The 16,985-nt window shown below is 56.2% G+C and overlaps 1 protein-coding gene across 2 annotated transcripts; it reads left to right on the top strand.

Moving 5' to 3' along the window:
• Positions 1–261: 261 nt before the first annotated feature.
• Positions 262–14,655, top strand: LOC138813466 (pleckstrin homology-like domain family B member 3). 2 transcript variants are annotated; one of them, XM_070001900.1, is made up of 16 exons: positions 262–338; positions 724–1,171; positions 1,982–2,161; positions 2,250–2,387; positions 6,230–6,358; positions 6,481–6,642; positions 8,053–8,163; positions 8,323–8,406; positions 8,621–8,731; positions 10,113–10,212; positions 10,360–10,450; positions 10,559–10,646; positions 10,915–10,974; positions 12,258–12,477; positions 12,850–12,935; positions 14,225–14,655. In XM_070001900.1, the coding sequence occupies exons 2-16, from the start codon at positions 935–937 to the stop codon at positions 14,357–14,359; spliced, it is 1,932 nt and encodes a 643-aa protein (XP_069858001.1). In that variant the 5' UTR covers positions 262–338; positions 724–934; the 3' UTR covers positions 14,360–14,655. The 2 variants fall into 2 exon arrangements, with proteins under 2 accessions (XP_069858001.1, XP_069858010.1); XM_070001909.1 differs by having other exon boundaries at positions 264–338; positions 816–1,171.
• Positions 14,656–16,985: the final 2,330 nt, after the last annotated feature.

Below are 16,985 nucleotides of genomic sequence, written 5' to 3'. Positions count from 1 at the left end.
GAAAGGACTGGGGGCGGTGGGGGGGGGGGTGAGAGGGGGCTCTGGAGTCGGAGTGGGTGGACTCCATGTTGGGTTCTCCGAGAGTGGGGTTGGTGGTGCTGGAATGGCTGGATGCCACGGCCGGCGGGCGGGGCCAGCCGGTGGCTCCCTCCTCCCTGGAGAGCGGTTGGACCTGTTTTCCCCCCTGCACTTCCGGGCTGCAGGGAGGGGGACGGGCGGCCTCTCTCCGCCCTCTCTCCCGCCCTCTTCGCCCCTCCTCATCCCAGCCACCTGTCCTGCAGCAGAAGCGGCGGGGCCCGGGCGCAGGGCGCAGAGCGGAGGCGCCGAAGCCTGAGCTGGTGAGGAGGGCCGCGGCTGCCGGGCAGGAGCGGGAAAGGAGGGCTGGAAGTCGGGGATCCCTTTCCTGAGAGGCCCCAGGGCTTGTCCCAAAAGGTGGAGACTGGGATCCCCGATCTCTGGGGGCTCCCCACCCCCAGTGCAGTGGGGCCGGGAGAAAGACTGCGAGCTCCCGGGCGGAGCGGGGCGGGGAGTCCCGGAGGGAGGAGATGGGGTGCCATAAAGGTAGTGCAGGAAATTAAGCGGGGCGTGGAGGGGGGGGCTGTTGAGTGGGTTCAAGGCCTGACTCCTGATAGGAGGGAGGCCAGTTAGGGGGAGCGCTGGGACCCCCATCTCCCCATCGCGGACTCAAATTCCCGTCCCGCCTCTGGGGGCGTGTCTCCTTAGGAGCAATCAGCCTTCGCCCAACCTCATTCCCCGCCCCCGGAAACTTCAGGACACGCCCTCGGGATGCTCAGCGCCATTCTTTGAACTCTTAGACCACGCCCTCCGAGCTTCCAGGCCACGCCCCCGAGGCCCGCAGGCCCCTGCCCGATTCCTAAGGCCACGCCCCTCGCGCACCCTGGCCACGCCCACCCCGCTGGAATCCAAAGCGGCTATGGGGACGCCCAGCAGCCCCGAGGAGGGGACCCCGACTTCGCCATCCGTCCCGGAATGCGACGCTGAAGCCTTTCCCCAAGAAGCTGCTCAACCCCAGGGACTTTCCGAGGAGCCCCAAGTGCAAGAGGCGCCCGGGGTCCCCGCGGAGCTCCCGAGCCGCCCGGGAGCGAATCAGCAGGCCGAGGAAGAGGAAGAAGTCGGGGAAGGCAGCAGCACGGAGAGCTGCCGGGAGGAGGTGAGGGGCCCGTGGGGCGGCAGCCCAGGTGGGGGGCGGGGGTCACCCCGACGGGGCCCACACCCTAGCAGGGGACGGACGCGGAGATGGGCAGAGAGGACAGAGATGGACACGGAGAATAGAGGCCGGGTGGAGACACTGAGGAGGCCCAGAGAGACAAAGATACAGACGGAGGGAGACCCGGACGGACAGATAGATGGACAGACAGACAGGTAGAGAGAAAGCAGGAAAGTGGAGATAAGCGGAGATACCCCGAGACTGGTAGAGACACCCCGAGAAAGACAGCAAAAAGTCGACCTGGAACCAGAGAGACTCGGACAGACAGACACTAGCCAGATCCAGAGACGGACAGACCAAGATCCCAACGGGACAAGGAGGAGAGACAGACGGAGGTGGGGTTAGCGACAGGGGAAATTCCAGGGAAAAAAAGGAGAGAAAGAGCCTTAGCCATTCAGACAGATAAACTGAGTCAGAGAGAGACGACCCCCCCCCGGGAAGAAAAGGACCCAGAGATCCAGGGAAAGAGAGTTAGGCTGGATAAGGAAAACAAATGCCTCCTATAACCAACAGTGCTTTGTACCCCTTGGGGTGGGAGCTAGGACCCCCCTTTTGCCCCCCAAAGAATCTGATCTGGTGACCACCCCACCGGCCCCGCTCTCCATCCTTAGCCTAAGTACATAGAACAGGAAGCGGGGGGGGGGGCTAGAATGGGGGGCGCGCTGAGGGGTCGGACCTATGTGGTGATTGATCGGGGGAGGGGCTTGGGGAAGGGGCGTGGCCTCATGTGACCACGCCCCCTCCGGCTCCCAGCTCGAGGCTGCAGCTCCGGCCCCGGCCACACCCACCGCGCTCATCTCCTCCTCCGGGGAGGGGGTGCGGGGAGCGGCGCGGCGGCTGCGGGCGCAGCAGCTGGAGGCGCTGACCCGCGTGGCCCTGATGGAGCAGCGGGTCAAGGAGCTGCAGCGCCAGAGGAAGGAGCTGCGGATCGAGGTGAGGCCTAGGGGCGGAGGGCGGGGAGGGGAGCATACCCACCCCATGGACCCCAGGACCCCAGGCCTCGCGCTCTCTGTCTGGGCAGATGGAGGTGGAGGTGGCCCTGCTTCGAGGTGAGCTGGCCGGGGAGCGCGTGGCGGCCCGGCGGGAGGAGGAGCGGCTTCGGGAGCTGCTGGACCGGCAGGTGGACGCGACCAGGGGCAGCCAGGAGCTGCGGGAACAGGTTGGTTTGACCTTTGACTTCTCCACCGGTTTTCTTCCTCTCTCCTCATTCCCCTCCTCCCTTCCTGACTGTGATTGTGGGGGTTCTGACTCACCGGAGCCCCCTTCCGTGGTCTCCTGGCTGTCTGCTCTTCAAATGTCATAATCAGAAAAATATCAAAGCCACAAAAGTTTTTAAATTGTTATTACAAAGGTGATGCACAGAGGGGTTACAGTTCTGTAGGTCAGGCAGAGAGTACATTTCTTCTCCCACAATGTCACCCCTGCTCTCCTCTCCCAATTTCTCCCTCCCATCCCCACCCACACGTTGTACAGTTCATGTTCAACATAGCATGAAAGTGTTGTTGTTTTTTAAGTCAGATTACCCCTGTGTCCTGTACTCTCCAACCTTTCAAATATTGTGTGTGAGTGTACTAGGGATTGAACTCAGGACTTCATATGCTAGACAGATGCTCTCCCTCCGCGCACCAGTGGCCCATGCCTATAATTTCAGTTACCCAGGAGGCTGAGATCTGAAGCTCTCGGTTTAAAATCAGCCTACGAAAGACAAATTTGAGAGATTCTTAACTCCAGTGAACTAGCAAAAACCGGGAAGTGAGCGGGGCGCCAGTGACTCTGCCTGTCATCCTAGCTATCCAGGAGGCTGAGATCTGAGGATTGGGGTTTGAAGGCAGCCCAGGCAGGAAAGTACGTGAAACTCTTATCTCCAATGAAACACCAAAAAGCCAGAAATGGAGATGTGGTTGAAGTAGTTGAACATTAGCCTTGAGCAAAAGAAGCCCAGGGTCAGTGTCCAGGCCCTGAGTTCAATCTCCAGTTCACACACACACACAGAAAGCGAGAGAGAGTGAAGGGGGGGCGGGGCACTTGTTGGAGTCCACACCAGGAAGGCCAGCCTGTGATCTGGGGTTGAGCTGATGCAGGTTTATCTCTAATGGTTCTCTCTCTGCCCCAGCTGTTCCCTGCTGTTGGGGAAAACAAGTCCTTTTGTTCCCAGGCAGGATGTGGCTGGTCTCATGCCAAGGTAGTGTGACCAGTGATAAGTGGTCAGTGCCTAGGGCTCTGCCACTCCCTGAGAGCAGATGGTGGCTAAGCTACAAAGAAAAGCTCCATCGCTTCAAATGCTCTTTGTGTTTTCTTGTCTTTTTTTGTTTGTTTTTGTCAGTCCTGGGACTTGAACTCAAGGCCTGGGGCACTGTCCCTGAACTTCTTTTGTTCAAGGCTAGCACTCTACCCCTTGACCCACAACGACACTTCCAGCCTTTTCTGTGTTTGTGGGACTGAGGAGTTGACCCCAGGGCTTCATGCATGCTAGGCAAGCACTCTACCACTGAGCCACCTTCCCAGCCCCATGTTGTTGTCTCGTTGTGTTCTTTGTTGTTGTTTTGTCATCCTAGGACTTGAACTCAGGGCCTGGACACTGTCCCTCAGCACGTCTGCTAAAGGCTAGCATTCTAGCCACATTAAGCCACAGCTCCATTCCTGGTTTTCTTCCTGCCCTGGCTGACTTTGAACCTTGATCCTCAGATCTCAGCCTCCTGAGTAGCTAGGATGACAGGCATAATCCCCAGAGCCCAGCTGACCTGTTCATTTTATTTTATTTTATTTTATTTTTTGGGTCTGGTCGTGGGGCCTGAACTCTGGGCCTGGGTGCTGTCCCTCAGCTCTTCAGCTCAAGGCTAGCGCTCTACCACTTGAGCCACAGCGCCACTTCTGGCTTTTTTCTTTTTGCTTATGTGGTGCTGAGGAATCGAACCCAGGGCCTCAGGCATGCAAGGCAAGCACTCTACCACTGAGCCACCTTCCCAGCCCCTTATTTTTTATTTTTTATTTATTTTTTTATTTTTTTATTTTTTTTTGTCGGTCATGGGGCTTGAACTCTGGGCTTGGGCGCTGTCCCTCAGCTCTTCAGCTCAAGGCGAGCGCTCTACCACTTGAGCTACAGCGCCACTTCCGGTTTTCTAGTGGTTTATTGGAGATAGGAGTCTCACGGTCTTTCCTGCCCGGGCTGGCTTTGAACCGCGATTCTCAGATCTCAGCCTCCTGAGTAGCTAGGATTACAGGCGTGAGCCACCGGCGCCCGGCCCTTATTTTTTATTTTATTTGTTTATTTTTTTGGGTCCGGTCGTGGGGCCTGAACTCTGGGCCTGGGTGCTGTTCCTCAACTCTTCAGCTCAAGGCTAGCGCTCTACCACTTGAGCCACAGCGCCACTTCTGGCTTTTTTTCTTTTTGCTTATGTGGTGTTAGGGAATCGAACCCAGGGCCTCATGCATGTGAGGCAAGCACTCTACCACTGAGCCACCTTCCCAGCCCACTTATTTTTTATTTTTAAATTATTTTTAAAATTTTCCTGACAAGGTCTTGCTATGTCGATCCAGGCTGGTGTCCAAGTTGAGATCTTTTTGTCTCAGTCTCTGCAGTGCTGGTATTACAAATGTACCCCACCCTACCTGGCCTACTTTGTACTTTCTGAGCAAATATTGGGGACCAATGGTGATTTTAATCTAGGACTGCTAGGGCAGTGTAACACAGCTCTGAGGTTAGGGGGTAACTCCTGCTCCAGGAATCTTGAGTTCCCTGGATGTGAGCGACTTGCAAAGAGCCTGAGAATCAGGGAATATTTCTTCCTGAGGAGATGCATGGAGCTGGAAGGGTATTTGGTGCAGAGGGAACAGAATGGAACAGGTACACAGAGGTTGAAAAGTATAAGTTTGGGAAGCAAAGCTGGCCGGGGTGGGAAGATAGGAAGAGGAGCTGGGAATGGACAGGGCGTGTGTCTGATTTGGTTTCCTGGGGCCATGGGAGGACTACCAGCTGGGGTGCATCTGGGTTCGAGGTCATCCTTCAAGGAGATGGACGGGAGGGTGGGCACTAGCTCCTTCGGAGTCCTCCAGACAATGCCAGGGCTACCTCAGGGGCAAGGCTGGGAAGGGCAGATGAAAAAAAAACATGAGCTAGGGCTGGGAAGGTGGCTCAGTGGTAGAGCGCTTGCCTTGCATGCCTGAGGCCCTGGGTTCGATTCCTCAGCACCACATAAGCAAAAAGAAAAAAGCCGGAAGTGGCGCTGTGGCTCAAGTGGTAGAGCGCTAGCCTTGAGCTGAAGAGCTGAGGGACAGCGCCTAGGCCCAGAGTTCAGGCCCCATGACCGGACCCAAAAAAAACAAAAAAACCCAAAAACATGAGCTAGAGGGAGGCTGAGAGGCCAGGGCAAGAGAGGCCCAGAGGCCAGGGAAGGGAGCCAGTAGGCTCTGGAAGGAGAGGAGACCCAGCAGGCACGCAGGGCAGGGGCCTGGACTCTGGTGTGGTAACTAGGACAGGGAGATGACAATGTGGACAAGAGAGTGGCTGAGGATAACTTGATCTGGTGAATGAGAAAGAGCCGGACGGTCTGAGGGAGGAAGCCTGGGGCCTGGACCCCTGGGTCTGAGGGAGGAGGGCTGTTTGCTTGGTGCCTTCTCTAGGACACTTGTGTGGATCCGTCAGGGTCCCGGTTATCCTGGCGCCATGCCGTAGCTGGGTGTGTGATCTGGGGCCTCCCAGCCGGGTGACGGGGGTCCTGCCCTGAGCACAGGCTGAGGCACACAGCACGGCCGTAGTTCCTTTTCTTTTGGTCGGTCATGGGGTTTGAACTCTGGGCGCTGTCCCTCAGCTCTTCAGCTCAAGGTGAGCACTCTACCACTTGAGCCACAGCGCCACTTCCGGTTTTCTGAGTGGTTTATTGGAGATAAAAGTCTCACAGACTTTCCTGCCCAGGCTGGCTTTGAACTGGGATCCTCAGATCTCAGCCTCCTGAGATGACAGGCGTGAGCCCCCGGCGCCTGGCACGGCCATGGTTCTTGCAGGAGCAGAGGCGGCTGCACCAGGAGCGGGAGCGGGTGGAGCATCTTCGCCAGAGACTCCGGGACGCTGAGGGGCAGCTCGATTCCCAGCCTGAGGACCAGCGCGAGCGCTTTCTGCATGGGGTACAAGAGGTGAGGATCTCCCAGAGATGAGGGTGTCCCAACCCCTCCTCCCTCAGACCCAGGCATCCAGGAGTCCTGGCCCCGCCCACGGCTTCCCTGGGCTCCAGCATCCGGGCCTCTGTCCACCACAGATGAGGGAGCAGCTGGATGTGGCCCAGCGGGCCTATGAGGATCTGGAGTTCCAGCAGCTGGAGCGGGAGAGCCGGCAGGAGGAGGAGGACAGAGATGGCCCTGGGGCCTCAGTGTCAGACCCCAGGGTCCAGGAGCTCCAGGCCAGCGTGGCGCAACACAGGGTGAGCCCAGGGCACTGTCCCGCCCCGTCCCTGACTATGCCTGCAGCCCACGGCAGCTACTGAGCACTGGCTCATGGAATCTTACCACAAGCCCGCCAGGCAGGCCCTGGGTTTTTTCTTGTTTTTCTGTTTTTGAATGTGTGTGTGTGTGCTCTGCTGGAACTGGAACTTAGGGCCTCTTGCTCTTGCTTGGCTTTTTTTTTTTTCCTCCCTCAAGGGTGGTGCTCTACCACTTGAACCACAGCTTCACTTCTGGCTTTTGGCTGGTTAATTGGAAACTCTTGTCTTCCTGGGCTTTTCTACCTGGGCTGACTTCAAACTGAGATCCTCAGATCTCAGCCTTCTGAGTAGCTGGGATTATAGGCATGAGCTAATAGCACCTAGCTTGTTTTTTTTTTTTTTCCTTTTCCGTTCTCCTTCCTCCCTCTCTTCCTCCCCTCTTCCTTGTCTTGACACGGTCTAGCTATGTAGCCCAGACTGGCCTTGAACTCTCCAGCCTCCTGATCCAGTCTTCCCAGTGCAGGAATTACAGGCATGCCCTGACATGCTGGTGTCTATTTTGTTGTTTTTTGTTTTTTTGGTCGGTCCTGGGACTTGAACTCGGCTTGGGCTCTGTCCCTGCACTCTTCAGCTCAAGGCGAGCGCTCTACTACTTGAGCCACAGCGCCACTTTTGGTTTTTCTGGTGGTTTATTGGAGATAAGAGTCTCACAGATGTTCCTGTCCAGGCTGGCTTTGAACCACGATCCTCAGATCTCAGCCTCCTGAGTAGCTAGGATTACAGGCATGAGCCACCAACTCCCGGCTCTGTTTTGATGTTGGTGGTGGTGGTGGTGTTGGTCATAGGCCCTGAACTCTAGGCCTGGGCACTGTCCCTGAGCTCTTCAGCTCAAGGTGAGTGTTCTACCACTTGAGCCATAGCACCACTTCCAGTTTTCTGGTGATTCATTGGAGATGAGTCTCACGGACATTCCTGCCCAGGCTGGCTTTGAACAGGGATCCTCAGATCTCAGCCTCCTGAGTAGCTAGGATTACAGGCGTGAGCCACCGGCACCTGGCTGGTGTCTATTTTTATCTTGTCTTCTTTCTCTGCCTTTTCTCTACAGCTCTGTCTTTATGCATCTTTCCTGTTCACTATGCTATGGTTTTATCCGGGCATTTGTTTGCTCTCTCTCTTCTCTCTTCTTTCTTCTCCGTAAGTCTCTGCCTTCCTGGATCTCTGCCCTCTATAGCCCATCTTCCATTCCCTAACCTGTCCCAGATCTCTTTGGACACAAAAGAAAAAAGTTGGAAACACAGGACTCGTCCCTCCCCCTCCTCCAGTTCCTGCTGTTATTGATTGGGGTGGAGCGAGGCCGTGGGAGGGCAGGCCGAGGGGGCAGGTGGGTCACTGGGGCTGGGGCCCCTGCAGCGTCGCATTCAGGTCCTAGAGGAGCAGCTCGGATCGCTGGGGGAGCAGATGGCCGCCGAGAGCCGGGGACTGAGCCGGAAGAAGGAGGAGGCCCTCCAGGCCCTGACGCAGGTACATTTCCCCAGACACCTGTCCTCCATCCTCCCTTGCTGTGGGCCTTCCCCCAGCAGCCCCCCCCCCCCCATGTTTCCTGGCTTCAGGAAAAGCCACGGGGGTGGGGTGGGGGGTGGCCCTCGCTCACTGACACATGGTGGGCCATGGGGTTTGTAGGAGCGGAGTCGACTGTTTGAGCTCAGCAGCCTGCATGAGACGCCCGGAGGTGACTTCTCAGAGCCCAGCCAAGCCCTCACCAAGGTATCATGTGCCAAGCCTCCTCCCTCAGACCCAGAGGCCCAGCCTCTTCCCTCAGACCCAGGGGTCTAGGCCCCAGCTTCCTTGGAACCAAGCCTTGGTTTCTTCATTTGAGATCTGGGTTGCCAGTAGAAGCAGGGACCCAAGCATCTGGGCACTGCCAGTTCCTCCCCTTCCCACCCCCCAATGCCCAGGTCTCCCCTTCACCTCTCTCCAGCTCCTGTTCACCCAGAAGACTGACCGCCAACTGCTGGTGCTGCAGGACCCCGCCGCCGCCGCCACTGCCGCTGCCTCTTCCTGTCTCTTCTCCGTCCACAGCTCCCTGCAGGTGCCTGGAAGCCGCTGGTTTTTCCCATGAGCCTCTCTGGTCAGTGGGGTGGTTGGGGGGTGCTGAGAGCAGAGCCCCAGGGCCCAGGCTTCTGGTGGTTTTCTCTTGCTGGTTCATTGCAGACAAGTCTTAGGGACTTTCCTGCCTGGGCTGGCTTCCAATCTCCAGCTTCAGATCTCAGTCTCCTGAGAAGCTGGGATTACAGGCATGAGCTACCCACATCTAGCCTGCACTGGCTAGTTTTGAGATTGGGTTTTGCTTCTTGCCCAGGCATGTGCCTGAACTGTAATCCTCCTGTTGTAGGCTTCTTCATAGCTGGAATGTCAGCATACATTCCCATCCCAACCCCAGCAGCGTCTTTTGTTAAGATGGATTCTAATGGATGTTTCTTGCCAAGGCTTGGTCCTGAACCTCGATCCTCCCAATCTTAGCCTCCTAAGTAGCTAGTATTACAGGTGTGAGCCACCAGCACTGACTTTCCTCATATGTTCATCTTCCCAAACTTTCCTTTCTAAAATGGGGAGTCTCACGGCAGTTGGAATTGGGGTTCAGTGGTAGGGTGTTTGCCTCGTATTCAAGAGGCCCTAAGTTTCATACCCAGCACTGAAGAAAAACCCAAACCTTCTTCCATAAAAAAATCCTCCAGGGCTGGGAAGGTGGCTCAGTGGTAGAGTGCTTGCCTTGCATGCCTGGGGCCCTGGGTTCAATTCCTGAGCACCACATAACCAAAAAGAAAAAAGCCGGAAGTGGCGCTGTGGCTCAAGTGGTAGAGCACTAGCCTTGAGCTGAAGAGCTGAGGGACAGCGCCCAGGCCCAGAGTTCAGGCCCCATGACTGGACCCCCCCAAAAAAAATCCTCCAAACTGGGGTTCGTGTGTGTGTGTGTGTGTGTGTGTGTGCGTGCGCGCGCGCGTGCACGCGCGCTGGTATTGGGGCTTGAACTCAGAACTTCAATGCTGCTTCTGTCCTATTTTCACTGAAGGCTGGCACTCTACCACTTGGGGCACAATAATCAGATCTCAACTTCCTGAGTAGCTGGGATTATAGGCATGAGACACCAGCACCTGGCTGAAGGCATTAGTTTGTTGTTGTTTTGCCAGTCCTGGAGCTTGAACTCAGGGCCTGGGCACTGTCCCTGAGCTCTTTTGCTCAAGGCTAGCACTATACCACTTTGAGCCACAGTGCCACTTTTGGCTTTCTGCTATTGGAGGTGAGTGTCCTGGACTTTCCTTCTTGGGCTGGCTTTGAACTGTGATCCTCAGATCTCAGCTTCCTGAGTAGCTGGGATGACAGGTGTGAGCCACCGATGCCTGGCTGTGAAAGGCATCAGTTTTTAGGGGACATTTCTGATCAGAATCACAACAGGCTTTGTGTGTTTTCAGGGCTCCATTGGCCTCCAGAGGACTGGAAGCCTGCCCCGGAAAAGGGGAGAGCGTGTGAGCCAGAAAGGGTCTCCTCGACCTCTGTCTGTCCACTGTACAGGTGAGGACCCTCCCCTCCCCCTCTTGCTCCCCAGTGGACCCCTGGGCCGAGGCAGAAGACAGAGGTGAAGGCAGGTCTGCAGAGAGAAGTTCAAGGGTTGGGGCAGGGGAGTACCCCAGCCTTCTAACCCCACCCTCACTTCCCCAGCACCCCTGAAGGCCTCGGGCCTTGGCCCAGCAGTGGGGACCTCAGGAAGACACCCGCTCTATCAGCTGCTGAACTGTGGCCCTGGGAGCAGGTGGGATCCCAGGGAGAGGAGGGGGCAGAGCAGAGGAGGAGGAGGTGGAGCCATGGTGACCACACCCCTCTCTGCCCCTCCCCACCCTTCTCCGCCTCCTCCATCCAGCTATGGAGCCCTGCACCCGGACATCGCCCACATGGAACGGCTACTGCAGCAGGCTGTGGCAGAGAGAGAGCGTCTGCTCAAAGCCAGGGTGAGACCCCCGCGCCCCCTCCTGCAGACGGGAGATTCTCCCCGCTCAGACCCCAGCCCTGCTTCCCCCAGACCCCAACCCTCCTCCCTCAGACCCAGGGGTCCAGATCCCAGTCCTCCTCCCTCAGACTCAGGAGTCCAGACCCCAGTCCTCCTCCCTCAGACCCAGGAGTCCAGGCCCCAGCCTCCTCCCTCAGACCCTAAGCCTGTCCATCCCCTCCACTTGTCTCGGGGTGGCATGCTCACTGTCCCTGCACCCCAACCCACAGGAAGGGACAAGGAGAGGTGCAGACAGCAGACCCTCAGGCCCTGCAGTTCCTGCCATTACGGTCAGTCTTACCTGCCTTCTCCCTGCCCGGTGTGTCCATCGCCTTTGCTCTGCAGGTCTTTTGAGCGTCCGGGGTTGGGAAGGGTAGGAGTTGCCCGGATGCTCTCTTTCACGCGTCTGTGGCATGGATGTTCTAGGCAAACGGTGCCATTTTTGTTTTGTTCGTGTGCTGTGGTCCATCCCAGAGCCTTTTGTGTTCTCAGCACAAGTGTTACCATTGGCCCAGCTGCCCCGTCTTCGTGCCTCAGTTTCCCCTCCTCTGAACAAGTCTATGCTGGGGCTCTTAAAAACTGAGCCTTAAGCTGGGTGCTGGTGGCATACGCCTGTCGTCCTAGCGACTCAGGAGGCTGAGATCTGAGGATCGTGGTTCAAAGCCAGCCTGGGCAGGAAAGTGTTCATGAAATAAACACAGCAAGTCTGTGTCAGTGCGTGTCCTCATAAAAATGAAGCACACTTTGAGGTAGTCTGCCATGCCTTGTAGCATCATTTATTCAACAGTCCCCTGTGGTGAGCAGTGTCCCCGTCCGTGTCCCCTGTGCTGGCTTTGTGCCCTGCATTGTGCCTCTGCATTATTTAAAACTAGTAACGCTCCGTGGCTCCTACCTGTAATCCTAGCCACTCAGAAGGCTGAGATCTAAGGATCACAATTCAAAGCCAACCCAGACAGGAAAGTCCATTTGACTCTTATCTCCAGTTAACCAGCAAAAAGCCAGAAGTGGAACTGTGGCTTAAGTGGTAAAGCACTAGTCTTGAGCAGAAAAGTTCATGGACAGCACCCAGGCTCTGAGTTCAAGCACCATGACCCATCCACCCCTATCCTTTCCCACAAACTGTACAGGGAAGCTAAGCACAGTGATGTCCACTTTGTCATCCTAGCTGCTGGGGAGGCCCAAATTGGGAGGATCATAGTTTGAGGCCAACCCTGGCCAAGAAGTTCCCCAAACCCAATCTTAAGGAATAAAAATCTAGGCATCATGGGGCTGGGAATGTGGCTCAGTGGTAGAGGGCTTGCCTAGCATGTGTGAAGCCCTGGGTTCAATTCCTCAGTACCACATACACAGAAAAGACTGGAAGTGGTGCTGTGGCTCAAGTGGTAGAGTGCTAGCCCTGAACAAAAGAAGCTCAGGGACAGTGCTCAGGCCCTGAGTTCAAGCCCCAGGACTGGCAAAATAAAAATAAAAAATAAAAAAAAATTAGGCATCATGGCCTGTTGGCCAGGTCTCCAAGCTTTAGGAACCCCGTTTCCTGGCTCCCCAGTAGCCACCACATCTCCGCTCTCTGCAGGCCCCACCCACGCCCCCACCACGCCCCCCTGGGCCTCGTGTCCTGGACCTCCGGCAGCACCTGGAACGCTGGGGTCACAACCCCGAAAGCTGTCCCCACGTGAGGGTGTCCGGGGGCTGCTGCCGTGGACCTCTGGTGAAGATGGGGGGCCGCATCAAGACCTGGAGGAAGCGGTGGTTCTGCTTCGACCGCCAGGCCCGCCGCCTGGCCTACTACGCAGGTAAGCCCCGGGCGCGGGCTGCGGGGTCCGGGCTCCAGGCCTCACCTCGGGCTGGCACCCCAGGGAACCCGGGCCCTAGCCTTCCAACCTCAGGGCTCCACACGCCAGAACCATACTCACCCCCGTCCCTCTCCAGGATTTGGGAATTGGGGCCCTGGCTCCATCCTGCTCTTCTCCCAAGAGTCCCCCCTAAGCTCCCTCCAAGACCACCCCTATAGGTGCAGTCTGACACCTGCACCCACCTAGCTTGAATAGGAATTCACCTTCCAGCCTTGGGACTCCAGACCCCTCCCCTTCCTCCCTCCCCCAGTGCAGCCCCACCCCACCACCCATTCGCACCTCCCCCGCCTGTTTCTTCTCTCCCTCCATCAGACAAGGAGGAGACCAAGCTCAAAGGTGTCATCTACTTCCAGGCCATTGAAGAAGTCTACTATGACCACTTACGCTGTGCCTTCAAGGTGGAGTGCCCCCAACCCCATGTGTGGCTCCTCCGAGCTCGAGTAGCTGGGATTACAGGCGTGTGCCACAGAGCCCAGCCCCCAGTTGTTTCCCTCCCCTCCGCCTGTAAAAGTGCAGGGGTAAAAGGTTCAGTGTTGGCAACTGATGGAATCTGTGGGGTGCTCTGTGGAGAGGAACCAACACAAGGCTTTCTAAAGCTTCACTTGCAATCCCGGCTGTGTGATGTCAGAAGACTGACTTTGCCAGCCTTAGTTTTCTTATCTGTGAAATGAGCAAACTTGGACACACTCTGGGCTAAAATATAGGCATAGATGATACCTACAGGTTGGGGTTGGCCAGTAGGTGGCTCAGTTAAATGGATTTTAGACACTAACATTTCTCAATTGCTAACCAGGAGGAGGCTAGATTATTTTTTTTTGGGGGGGGGGAATGAGGGAATTTATTACTTTTTATTTTTGTTGGTTGTGGAGCTTGAACTCAGAGCCAGGGCACCATCCTTGAGCTTTTCTGCTCAAGGCTAGTGCTCTACCACTTTAAGCCACAGCTCCACTTCCGGTTATCTGGTGGTTAATTGGAGTTAGAGTTTCACACACTTTCCTTGCCTTGGGCTGGCTTTGAACTGCAATCCTCAGATCGGAGCCTCCTGAGTAGCTAGGATTACAGGCGTGAGCCATTATCTACCACCTCAGGAGATGGAATTTAAATGTCTGTATTTCTAGTGTAATAAAATAAGGCTGGGTAAAGGGCTTATGGTTGGTCCTTTTAAAATTCCTTTGGTTCCTGGTGTAGTAATGTCATTTTACATAAACGTTTCTTTTTTACATATTTTTTTCTGTAATCCTCTTAACCAGTGAGGTAACTAGCACTCTTTGTTATTTATTTAGTGCCATTAATGGGCTTGAACTCCAGGCCTGGGCACTTCCATGAGCTTTTTCTTGCTTAAGGCTGGTGCTCCCCCTCTTAGGTCACAGCTCCACTTCCACCCTTTTTCTGGGTTAACTGGAGATAAGACAGACTTTCCTGACCAAGCTGTCCTCGAACCTTGCTCTTCAGATCTTAGGCTCCTGAATTGCTAAGGATTACAGGGCTGAGTGTCAGGCTGTGGCTTGAACACTCTTTAGCAAGACAAATGGAAAAAACTCAGACCAGGAACTTGAGTAACTTGACCAAAGCTACCCAGCCAGCAAGTGGCGTGGGAGGGGTTGCAGTCCAGGCTGGGGAAGGGGGTGGGGGGAATGGAAGCGGGGGAGCAGCGCCTGTCTCCCTAACCCCCCTTTCCTACTTGCAGAGCCCCAGCCCCCGCCTGACGTTCTGCGTCAAAACCTACGAACGCCTTTTCTACATGGTGGCCCCGAGCCCGGAAGCTATGCGCATCTGGATGGACGTCATTGTGACAGCTGCAGACGAGAACCACGCCCCCTGAGCCTTGACCACGCCCCCACGACGTCCCTTGAGAGCAGGCCCCGTTGCGCTCCTGCCTATAGGCGGCCGGGCCACGCCCACTTCCGGAAAAAGCCTGGTCCCACCCGTTCGGAACTCTCGCGATGCCGAGCGGGGCTGCGGCTCAGCGGGCCTGAGCCGCGGAGGTCGCGGCGGCCCGTGGCGTCCCCTGCCCCGGGCCGGGGGAGCTCGCGGGGAGCGGATGCGACTATTTATTGGTGCTTCTGTGATACTGAATTAAACGTGAGGAAAAAAAACCCAACAAGCCCTGAGGTTTCCACGTGGGTCCTGCGCGCAGGGGTGCGGGGTGGGGGAGCTCCGTGTCCCCCCCCCCGCCCTGCCTTCAGCAATGCTGACCTTTAACCCCTAGGGTCATGGCTGGAGGAGGGGCCTCCGGTCACCTCTCGTGGTTTGGGGGTTTGCATCCCCCACCCCCTTCCTCTGGCTGGACTCCCCAGGTCCTCATCCCCGGCCTCCTCCCGCTCCCCAGCTGGCCTCACACCCCGGGTCTCCCTGCCTCCACCTCTCCCCAGGGCTGGGGTTACAGGTGTGCTTTAACCACACTGGCTGTCCAGACAGCCTGGGAGGTTTCCCGTCCCTTGGCGCCCTGGCTTGGGAGGATGGGTCCCCGCCCCTCGGGGCTGGAGGACGGGGCCTGGCTGTTCTCATGACCTGTGCACTGCTGGGCAGAGCCCAGTCCATTAAGGAGAGAGGGAACTGGGTCCCTACGCCCCCTAAGGGGCGGTGTCAGCTCTGTTTAGGAGCCTCACACTCCACCCAGCTCAAGTGCTGCACATGCCCCTGAGCCTCCTACTTTCTCTAGGTTTCCCCTTCTTCTGCCTTTAGTCTCTCAACAGCCTTCACTGCCCTGAACACCTACACACACACACACACACACACACACACACACACACACACGGCTATTGGTGACCTCCTCTCAGAGGCAGGCACTGGGGCTGATTTCCATCATTCTTGAGCCCTTGGTACTTGGATTTGAACTCAGGATTTTATGTTCTACCACTTAAGCCATAACCCCATCCCTTTTAAAATAAGGTCTTGTTTTGTGCCCTAGGCCAACCTAACCTGCAGAGTGATCCTCCTATTTATACTTTCCAAGCAGCTAGGATGACAGGCACACACCAACGTGTTCAGCCTTTTATCTTGCTTACATGGTTCCTCACATCTGACCTCCAACCACAGCCCTCCCCATCTCAGCCTCCCAAGGAGCTAGGATTATGGGCCTGTAACACTGCCTGGCTATCCATCTGAAGAAATTCTTCATCCTTGGGTGCTGTGCTTGACCTATTTTTTCTCAAGGCTAGCATTCTACCACGTGGAGCCACAGTGCCACTTGTGGTTTTTGAGTGGTTCATTGCAAATAAAGAGTCTCATGAGAACTTTTCTGCCTGGGCTGGCTTTGCACTGTGATCCTCTGATCTCAGCCTCCTGGGTAGCTAGGATGACAGGTATGAGCCCCTGTGCCTGGCTTCTTCATCACTTTGTCTTTGAGTGTGTGTTTTGTTAGTGGAGTGTGGTGGTGGGATTAGAACCCCAGGTCACAAGTGGGCCTACCTCCTGCTGCCTCTCAGTGCCCTGGGACAGGCTCTCACCCCCTTGGCATCCTGTCCTGGCTCTGTGCATCACTGCCACTTCTATTGGGCTACTCTCTTCCAGAATCTTTGCAGTGAACTTGGCAGGAGAGAGCAGGAAGAGCTAGCGGAGGCTGGGGGCTGGAGCCCAGTGGCCTCCAAACCTTCGTGGAGGCTGGGGAAGAGTGACAGAGCTGTGAGCGCTGCGTCCCATCCTAGCTGGGTAAAGATTAATAAATACTTCATAAATACAAACTCGCTGTGTTCTTTTGGTCCGGGGCCAGGTGCAGGTCAGGCCCCAGCATCCAGGCAGGCCCCAGCACGAGCCTCTCCACCCTGGGCCCCTCCCTCCGGCCCAGAACACTTGGCTAGTTCTTCCCGTCTGGCCAGTTAGGGTTCCTCCCTGAAACTCTCACGCTGCAGAGGAGGCTCGGTGGGGCCTCCTGCTTCCCAGACAAGGCCAGGGTATCACTCTGCCTGCCACTCACTGGCATGGTGGGGAGGGGTTTAGAGCCATTTGAGCAAAGAAGAAGCTGCAATTCAGAGAGGGCAATGCAGCTGGTTGGGGTCCCACAGCAAGAAGGACACTGAGGCAGGATTGACCAGTTTGTCCAATTCCAGACAGTCTCCCTTTTTACCAGGAAAGACAGCCCCTAACTTCAATATAAATGCGTCCTAAAGCCAGTGCTTAGGAGGCTGAGGCAGGAGGATTGAGAGGTAGAGGCTAGCCTGGTCTACACAGTGACACTTCATCTCAAAAGGAAGATGATGAGGATAATAATGGACACTTTGAAGTGTCAGAGAGAACACACTTCTGCAGGGTCACACAGCAAACCGGAATCAGGCTGGGAGACAGGATGACTTTATAAGAAGTCATTCACTTTCGCTGTCCCAGCCTTTGCTGCATGACAGGTGACCCCACCTAGGTGACTGAGGTGTTTGTCATAGTTGGGAACCCAGATGCCTGACAGAGTCTGGGGTGTAGATACCTTTATGAACATAGCCCGCTATTTTCTTCCT

The sequence above is a fragment of the Dipodomys merriami genome, unplaced genomic scaffold (genome assembly GCF_024711535.1).
Source record: "Dipodomys merriami isolate MVZ:Mamm:240054 unplaced genomic scaffold, mDipMer1.0.p SCAF_106, whole genome shotgun sequence".
Taxonomy (NCBI): Eukaryota; Metazoa; Chordata; class Mammalia; order Rodentia; family Heteromyidae; genus Dipodomys; species Dipodomys merriami.
The sequence above is the reverse complement of the archived record's forward strand: the minus strand, read 5'-3'. Positions and strand labels throughout refer to the sequence as shown.